General features: G+C 42.4%; 1 protein-coding gene across 4 annotated transcripts in view; it reads left to right on the top strand.

The window, feature by feature from the left end:
- The window catches only part of epb41l2 (erythrocyte membrane protein band 4.1 like 2), a 117,875-nt gene that overhangs the window by 73,148 nt on the left and 34,480 nt on the right, over positions 1 to 10,247 (top strand). For all 4 annotated transcript variants that reach the window (XM_080791596.1, XM_080791595.1, XM_080791597.1 and 1 more), the window contains exon 11: positions 9,424 to 9,576. In XM_080791596.1, the coding sequence (XP_080647722.1) occupies positions 9,424 to 9,576 (153 nt within the window). The remainder of the gene's footprint in view (positions 1 to 9,423; positions 9,577 to 10,247) is intronic.

Here is a 10,247-nt window from a genome sequence, read left to right as displayed (position 1 = left end):
AGGTCTGCTGTTTTTCAAAAAAATCACGAAAAAATGTGTCCGCAGATCTTTGAATATATATTCTTTCAGCACGTACTTTGCTTCCGGGGGAGGGTACCTGGCTGGAACAACATATTTTCAGATAGTTTGAGAAGGACTGACATAGAAACATGGGGTTTTCAGAAAACTGTCACGATTTAGGGGACAATTTTGTAGAATGTAGCTCAGGTCTAAATGGGTTAAGAGGAGGGGGAGAGACCTGGCCGTTACCGATCAAGCGCAGAGTACTATTTGGAATACAGAGCTTCAACCTTCAAACAAACGTTTCGTTATACTTTATTTATTTTTATTTTTTTTTATCCAAAGGACCATTTAAATCCCCTTTTAATGCTAGCTGGATTAAAAGACTGGTGCATTTATTTATATATATATATATATATATATATATATATATATATATAGCGCCTTTTATCCGAGGCGCTTTACAGAGATGCATTACATTCAGCGCTTTTAATTTTTGTTATTTTTTATTTTTTTTTAGTCTTGCTCAAGGACACTTCGACACTAACTCTGGGCGGAGCCCCGGGTTCGAACCGGCAACATTGCGGTTCCTAAATATATCCGCCCGGTCACTCTACCGCTGAGCCACCAGCCGCCCCAACACTAGAGTTGTGTTTGGCGCATGGATGTTAGAGAGTGTTGCCAAGTCTGCTAAATAATAAGCACCTTTGGGCTTGTTTTTTTTTTTTTTAACATATGTATAATTATGAATAAATAAAGTTGCTTAGACATTTAGTTTTATTATATTTTTAATTAAAAAAAAGAAATTGGGGGGGGAGTGTGGAGGGGTTGTTTCTAAAGCGTAGTTGCTCATTCTCGATCATGTTCACGTCAAGGAATTCCCTACATTAATAATAATTATGTTCGTCTGCAGACCGACATTCCACAGTTTAAAAAAAAAATCTTCAAGGATTTGTATTCGTATCTTTTCGTGCAAGCGTGCGTGCGTACGTGCACGCCTGCGTGTGTGTGTGCCTCTTTTGGGTGCTTGTTTTGGAAGCGCTCGTCTCGACTCTCAAACATCTGGCCCTGCAGCGCTGATGCTTTGGGGAGAGAAGAGGAGAGTCCTTTGTTGTGCATGTTGCTGTGGATATTGTGCAGCGCAGCGGCGGGGCACATGACACCAAATGCTATTAACCCATTAGAGGCTTTTCATGTATACTAGTCCCAGCGGGACTCAAACACATCGGGGTCACTGGGATTAGTTTTTCACACCGTATTAAAAAAACGAAAAAAACAACCCTCGTGCACTCAATGTTGTCGGCGTGCACTTTGCATGAGAGCATCACCCTGCCAGAAGATTTTTACGATGGCGTATAGTATACTGTATGTCCTTTAAAACAGTTCTACTGCTTATCACGCGTTACCCGCATTTTACTCAAATGTTCTACGCTGCCGAGATTGTTTTATTACCTTCAGAGCCTTTTGATCAAACTGTTAATATTATCCCATTTAGACCTTTCTACAAAATGTCTTCTAAATTCTGACAGTTTTCTGAAAAACCTCATGTTTCTGTGTCAGTCGTTCTGAAACGTTTTCATGTCAAGGACCCCCAAAAAATGTATGTAATTGGCCGCCGACCCCCCCGTCTGAAAACATGTTGTTCCAGAGACTCCCCAGAAGCAAAGATTTGAATATAAAACCTTCGCTCTGAAAGAATACATATTTCGAAGATGTGCGCCACATTTTCACAACCGAGCTTGTAGATCTGCTATGATTTTCTATAGATCTGCCCTGGAACAACATATTTTCAGATGGGGGGGGGGGGGGGGGGTCGGCGGCCAATTACCTATATTTGTGGGGGGGTCCTTGACATGAAAATGTTTGAGAACGACTGACACAGAAACATGAGGTTTTTCAGAAAACTGATTCAGAAGACATTTTGTAGAATCGTCCTCTGGTCTAAATGGGTTGTAACTATCCAGGTCAGAACTGAAGTGTCTCCCCCGTCCGACTCTCGTCTCCTCTCGCCTCCTCTCCCTATTTTCCTGTTGGAATTTGTACGCTTTCCTTTGATGTGGGCTGTGTGTGTGTGTGTGTGTGTGTGTGTCTCAGCTGTACAAACATGTTCAGAGTAGCGTGGAGGCCATTGTCATGGGAACAGCGTATCTCTTTCCCTCGGATACCACCAGGTCAACAACAGCGAAAGTGTGTGTGTGTGTGTGTGTGTGTGTGTGTGTGTGTGTGTGTGTGTGTGTGTGTGTGTGTGTGTGTGTGTGTGTGAAAAAGAGGGCATGTATGAGGGACAAAGTATTGGAATAATATGTGAGGGACGGATATGGGACAAGACGGATAATTAAAAGAATGAGGGATGGAAGGAAACTTGGATAATCCTTTTATTTTTTAAAGATTGTGTGGCATTTCCAAGGAGCTAGAGAGAGAGAGAGAGAGAGAGGAGACCAGACAAGGTGGCACATGCATTCAAACTCAGGTCCTCGTGACTCACAGGGTCTGTGCACAAGTAGCCTCGGAAAACCCAGACGTTGTTTTATTTCCAGGGAGAAAGAAACAAAAAGTCTGGGGGGTTCGAGTCCACTTCAATTCAGCGCAAAATGTCGGTCTCTCTCTGCTCATTTCTGATCGTCTGCACCTTTGTTAAATCGACGCAGACACGCACACACACACACGCACTGCTCCGTCGCTCTAATTAATTCGTCTCATGTCCTGCAGCCGCGTCGAGTTTCTCCCTAATTAGTCTCATGTCCTGCAGCTGCGTCTAGTTCCTCCCCGGGGGATCCGGCCGGGGAGCTGCCTATGCCTCATAGAAACTAAGCATGGGTGAGTTCCAGGCTAGTGCACAAGTGGTAATTAACGGACACCCCAGTTCATACCATAGAGAGAACATTTAAAACCTTTTGTTAGTTTTAAACATAGTTGCTAGAGTCAGACATTGAACTAATCCTCACTGAGAGGCCTTTACAGCTCCACTTGGGCCACTTTTTGTTTGTTGAAATGAACACTGAGGATTTCACACTCTTGGAGTTAATGTACTGTAACGCTAAAAGGATTCGACCGCATCATGCAAGTACATTTCCTCACCCCGAGAGCTCATCGGGTGAGGAAATGTACATGTAAATGTGTACTGTACACCCTCTGTGTTATAGTGTCACAAACGGATACAATAAAACGGAGGCTTTTACTGTGTGCGCGCGTGCGTGTATAAACGCCCACGGTTCAACAGCAGAGTCACATTGATGGAAAACAGAGGAAGCCCTTCTCTCTCGTTATCAAAGATAAAATTCCCTGCATACCAGCCAGGATGCATTTTAAAGCTTTTATATGCGAGTTCACGAGACATGGCTGTTAATTTGGTATACTACGGTCAGTGTGTCACAACAAGACGTGTCATTCTGAGGACAAAGCTATGTGTTCGACAACCAATTAACTGTACCGTGCAAGCGCCAGCTGTGTGTCATTTTTAGATTTGAATGACTTTAACCGTTATTTGATATGTCGGCTATTCAAAAATAGCAGATATATACAAGCTCGAGCTCCATCTGCTATTTTAGAAGAAACTCGCAAATCATTGAATATATTTAATTAAAATGAGCTTCTTTTTTTTAACTCAAATCTTTGCTTCTGGGACTGAATGTCTGTGGGTCGGCGGACAAACGCCTATTATTTTGTAGTGTCATTGACATTCAGAAAAATAATTTTAGAAGACATTTATGACCAGGTTTGAGAGCCTGCCATCGCACAAATTCCAGGTTTTCACCAGAGGAGAAAGTCTTTATTATTATTTTATTTTTTCTGCTCCAAAATGAGTTAATATCACTCACAGGCAGTCTTCACATACTAGAGCATGTCTGAAATAAGTGTAAATTGACATGTAAATATGAAATAAATGCTTAAACATGTAGCTATAGGTGTAATGTTAGCCTGTTTTCTCAACTCGCTGTTTTCTCTATAAGCCATATCTCCTAAACTGGTGGGTCAAACTGAACAACCAATATGTCAATATGAAGCTATATATGCTTTCATATGACGGAAATTCAAAAAAAGTCCAATGGCAGTCCCTCGGTCAAATCTGGTCACATGTGTAGAATGGGCTTCAGGTCTTGGTGGTTTAAATGAGACTAGTCCATAGCTATGTTGCCTGAGAAAAATGCTACTAAACGACTTAAATCGAGTTAGTTAATTTACTTAGAAAATAACCTATAGGGCATTGAGCAACTAGTCGAACCCCTGGACTATTCAACTAGTCGACTAGTAAATTCACTAGTCGACCATGTTGGTATACTACTTGACTAGTTGATAAGAAAATGGTGGTCAATTACAGATATCTTTGGGGTTCCTTGACATGAAAATGTCTGAGAACGACTGTAAAACTGTCATGACTTATAGAAGGCATTTGTAGAATCGTCCTCGGGTCAACGCTATACACTGGTACACTGTTTCGGGTTATCACTGACATCAGTAGATAGTAGACAGTATAGAAGAATCATGCTTGTAGAACACCAACAACCTTGAATGGGTTAACAGAACCTCTCAAGGGTCTGGGAGGAAGGATCACGTGACTGCCAAGGTCTATACACAGTATAATAGAAAAAGCAAACACTGCCACTTCCTCCTCCTCCTCCTCCTCCTCGCGTGATCGCGGTTTATAACCGGCTAAATGCTCTCTGGTTGCTTGCACTGTAACAGCAGCCATGACGCAGATAAAAGCATTGAGGATCGATGGCTTTCTATATAGCAGCGTGTGTGTGTGTGCACATGCGTGAGTGCACGTGTGTGCACGTGTGTGTATGTGTGCGTGCGTGCGTGTATACTTGTGAAGGCCAAAGGCCAAAAGAATACTGTATAGTATAAGAATTGAGAAATGGAAGTGTATATAGTCCTGAATCTATTCTAGTCCCCTAAATTGTTTTACAGTTAAAAAATGTACTGTTTTTTTTTTTTTTTCCATTGGGCTTGCAATTAGGAAAAGATTCAGGGTAAAGACTGAGCTAGTCATTTAGCCCATTCTGACCTGAGATCAGATTCATACAAGGTTTCCACTGGACCACACACTGGTCTGATTAACCCATTCTGACCTGAGATCAGATTCTAAAAAATGTCAGTCGTTCTTTCGATTTTTCAAAAATAGCAAACCTACAAGCTCGTAGCGCGCCACTCGGTGGCGCGCTATGAGCTTGTAGATCTGCTATTTTTCAATAGCTAAAGCATGACATGATGCTACACCAAAATGGGTTTCCTGTTCAGAATGGGTTAACTAGACGTTTGCCCGGCGGTTACTAGTCTAGTTACTAGTATTTGCTGCGTGCTGCGCTGCGAGCTTTAATAAGATCGGCACTTTTTTTTTAGAGAACGCACGATATAATCGGTATAGCATATCGGAAAACCGGAACATATCGGCCATAATAAAGCCCCGGGGCAGAGGCCTTTTGTGGCGCTTCTGGACAACCGGCAACCCGACGGACTCGACACCGGGCTCCCCGTGGTGGTGTGGTGGCACGCGTGTGTCAAGTCACAGTACGTGCATTACAGACATACTGTACACTGTGTACACAGAGACGTGGCACATTTATAGATGGATGTAGGTCAAAATAAATTGGGATATAATTTTTTTTACTCAAGTCGTGATCCATAAACGGTAATTGGGGAAACGGGTGATTTGCAACACGGCTATACAAATGGCCGATTTGTGTGTAGATCTGAAAACGTTTTGCCTGCTTTCCGCAATGTTCAATCACGCCTTCCTAAAAAATGTCGATGTCCGCTCACGAGCATAGTACTACAAGCATTGCGTGTGTGTGTGACCGTGCACACGTGTGTGCGTGTGTGTGACTGTGCACGAGTGCGTGTGTGTGTGTGTGTGTGTGTGTGTCTCCGGAAAAGCCATTATTGACATGTTGCATTGTCCATTAGCCCAAAAGATTTCCCCCTAGTTAGTTCCCAGCTGTAATCAATTATCTCTCTCTCTCTCTCTCTCTCTCTCTCTCTCTCTCTCTCTCTCTCTCTCTCTCTCTCTCTCTCTCTCTCTCTCTCTCTCTCTCTCTCTCTCTCTCCCCCCCCAGTATCTACCCATGCTCGTTTGCTCAGCCTGTTTGTCTTTCTCTACTGCCGGAGGGCCTCATGGTCTTAAAAGCCTTGTTAGTGATCAGTCTGTCAGCTATAACCGAGTTACAGTTGGCGTGCGCGAGCGTGCACACGTGCGTGTGTCCTCGTGCGTATGTGTCTCGTTGCACCGTGCGAGTGCACATGTGTGCGAGTCTCTGTTTCTGTCACATGTTCTGTGTTTGTTTTTCATAGGGGTGTGTGCGTGTGTGTGTGTGTGTGTGTGTGTGTGTGTCTCTATATGCTAATTGTGTTTGCGTTGAGCTAAAGCAGGCTAAGTGAATATCCGGCTCCTATGACCAATTATAATGCACGGCATCATATTATTTTAATGGAATATATTCCCTAATAATATGAATGGCGGTCAGCTGGAGCCTATAGGGGGTCGTCTGTAGCATAGTGGCGGCCCGGGGGGCACACATGCGGCCCCCACCGTCACTTAACGCGGCCCCGCAGGTTAATATCACAATACTAATTGATTTCAGCTGTGAGAACTCCAAACATGCAAACATGACCCGCTTGAATTACTTCACGTCTAATGACTAGTATTAAAAATGTTATTGTCTGTTTTTGTGTCCAATGTATTTTGTATTTAGTTTATAAGGTTAACAACTATAATTAAAGGCATTCGAAATTTGAAATTAAATAAAGATTTTACTTTTCAGGAGTCCAATTGAAATAATTCAATTCAATTCAATTCAAATAATAGACAAATAGCTGATCTACAAGGTCAATGTGTGCATTACATTTTTGTTTGACTCGGCTCTACATTGTTCTACAAACTCACAACGCCAATCTTTCACCAGTTTTTATGGGATAGTTTGTTGATGTTTTTTTGAGTGGTGCAACCACTCCAAGGAAGAGCAATGTCCGTGTCTACGCCTATGTACCTATGCATGTGGCCATGAGCACGAGTCTATGACTATTAGTACCAGTAGGGGCGCTGTTTGCCAGAAACAGAGAGAGAGATAGTATTAGTGCTGCACTTAGTGCTGGGGGGGAATTAAACAACTTCAGTGCACTGTGCTTACACATGTTGCAACCAAAGGTCGCAACATGTGTAGGCACAATGCAAGGAATAAATGCATTCGCCATGTATCCGAAGGAAGTCTGATCCAATCACTTTTAGATTTCTCCAGTTTAATCCTGAGTTTAAGTTTTGTTGTGTTCAAGATCTGATTTTAGGCATGTTTAAGCCTCCAGGAAAATCCGTGTTGAGGTTCTTAATCCACTGTTTTTCATTAAAACATCTTTGTCCTACTGTCCAGTTGGGATTGTGTTGAAGTCCAGCGCATTTTAGAGCTTCAATGCCGTGAGCCATGAAATGTTGCACAAATCTTGTGGTTGTCTTTTTAGCATTGTTAATATTGTATCTGTGTTGTCCCAGCCTAGTACCTATTGTTTTACCCGTTTCTCCCACATATTGTAAACCACATTTTTCACATGTGATTAAGTAAATGCAGTTGCTGGTTCTGGCTGTTATTTGTTGTTTAATCTCTAACACGCGTTTTGTGGTTCTATTTTTTACTAATTGTTTGGGTTTGAAGTATTCTGGTCCCTGGCGTGCTGGTGTGTTGATTTATTTTAGCTTGCTGTGTACTAGATAATCTTTAAGGTTTTTATTTTTCTGTAGGCCGATATCATTTTATAATCTTTTTGAAGATCATCCGTTCAGTTCTCAAAATTCCTTTTTATTCTGTTGTTGGCTAGTGTGCTCTGTGATGAATAACTGGTTATCAGGTCCAATTTGGGGCCTGGACCCGCACTCTTATTTCTAAGAAGTTATTTTGAGCTTTCCGGAGGAATGTCCTAGTGTATCCTCTTAGTCTGAGAGCATTAAATAGAGTTTTACAAGCTATTTTGAAATCACTTCTTTGCATGCAAATCCTATGGAATCTTAGTAGTTGTGATTTGACTATTCCTGTGTAGGAGTGTGACGGGTGGAATGACGTTTTGTGTAATAGGGCGTGAGTGTCTGTTTCTTTAAAGAATACTTTTAAGTCTAGTTTGCCATTTGTGTTAAAGTTTGGGCCCTTGAAGATTGTTACATCAAGAAAGTCAATCCTTTCTGTGTGTGTCACATATTTTATCGTTTTATCTATGATGGCTATTTAAAACATCAATAAATTCCTGGAATTCTTCTTTGCTATGTTCCCATATTCCAAATATATCATCCAGAAATCTATAGTAATGTGTCTTAATGTGTCAGACTTAATGTGTGTTTAAGTCTGCATTTTTCTAGTGCTGTCTGTTCCCATATGCTCATGTAAATGTTCGCATAAGATGGTGCAAATCTCTTAATGAACAGTAAATGAAAAAAGACCCCTCACGTATTAATTAGTCACTAGACAAAAGTGCGGGTGTTTTCGATGAATCTGTCACGGTTAAAATGGAGTTTCTAAGTTGCAATGGGTTTGTATGGGGAGCGGAGCTATAAAATGAATATCAAATATCTAAAATTCTGAATCAAGTTGACTTATAAAATAATATCTGGGGGAGTTCACAATAAGTAGACGATAAAATAAATATTGAAACATCCCTTTAAAATTGCCACTTCACTGTCATCTCATAATAGAACGGTCGTCAAAAGGCATTAAGTTGCCTCTGTGGAGATCAAAAGGGGCGTCATGTGATTCCGTCTTGATGAGCACACACACACACACACACACACACACACAGCTTCACATAATGTCATGAGTTTGGCATCAAGAAATACGATCGGAATGCCGAGGGAATCGGCCACTCTGCGAGTAACACTGTGTGTGTGTGTGTGTGTGTGTGTGTGCGTGTGTGCGTGCCATGTTCATGCACAATAATGAAAATGATGCCTTCTCAGATGTCACAGCTAATACACCAGATATTGTTGTTGTTTATGAGGACAGTAGAGAAGTGACCATTTTGGAAGTGGCATCATGTACATTTGACCACAGTCTGGAAGAGGCATTCCTTACCAAGGTGCTTAAGTACCAGCGTCTTAAGGATGCTATTATACAGCTTGGCTACAGATGTAAACTACTTGTGTTCATATTTGGAAGCCTCGGTAATGTCCATAAATCAGTGGTGATGGGGGGGCCTGCAGAATGCAGGCATGCCCAATAAGCCGAGAGCTATAAGGGCATCAGCAAAGTTCTGCTCAGTGTCTGCAATAATTGGCAGTCGCCATATATGGAGAAGGCGATGCTTTCTCTGTACCCCGTGATCTGTATCCTGAAGCTCTTGTTGTAGAGTTTTCTTTTTCAAGTTTCCGCATCCACTATTGTTTGTGTTCAAGACATTTCTTGTAAAAATGTGAATGCACATAAAGATGTTAAATCTGTTTTTTTGCAGGATTCCGACGGCGTGGACATAATGCTTGGCGTGTGCGCCAACGGCCTCCTGGTCTACAAAGACAGACTCCGGATCAATCGCTTTGCCTGGCCCAAAATACTCAAGATCTCTTACAAGAGGAACAACTTCTACATCAAGATACGACCTGGGGAGGTACTCTCTCTCTCTCTCTCTCTCTCTGTGTGTGTGTGTGTGTGTGTGTTTGTGTCTTGTGTGCACGCGCGCACACAAGACCACTTCCACATAGAATGTCCGTATCATAGATGGGACATCATATTATTGTCTGATTTTGGATATTGTACTATTGGCATAAGTGTCCTATAAGAACATGGAGCAAAAAAAAAACGTGACGGGGACTAATGTTTTGAATACTACGTTATCTTTGTTGGCCTGGGCCGGCGGCTTAGCGGTCCAGGCACCTCCTGGGCAGTGTGTCGCGGTGGGGGTCGAGTCCCGATCACGCCACAACACTGCTGTTTTTGTGTTTGGAACTGAGCTCAGATTGAGGTCATCGTACAAAACATCATCGCGGCCGCCGGCCTTGCCGGGCCAGGTTTCTGAGCCCAATAGCGCCATCTAATGGTCGGCAGGGGGGGAAACGTGTTGAATGCACCATGCACGATGATGGTCACAACTGCATTGAAAATGGAAAACGATGCGAGTTCAGTGCCTTTTTTTTTAACACGGAGTCCGCCAGAAACGAGGGAACACGAAGGTTTAAATTAGTAACCCTATATAGCCCGCCAAACCCGAGATTCTCGGGTTTGAGAGGGTTTGTATTGTTTAATCCGTTTTTTTGATCGGATCGTAATGCTAATCTGATG

The sequence above is a fragment of the Protomyctophum bolini genome, assembly GCF_963924005.1.
Source record: "Protomyctophum bolini genome assembly, chromosome: 19".
In the NCBI taxonomy this organism is placed as follows: Eukaryota; Metazoa; Chordata; class Actinopteri; order Myctophiformes; family Myctophidae; genus Protomyctophum; species Protomyctophum bolini.
The sequence above is the reverse complement of the archived record's forward strand: the minus strand, read 5'-3'. Positions and strand labels throughout refer to the sequence as shown.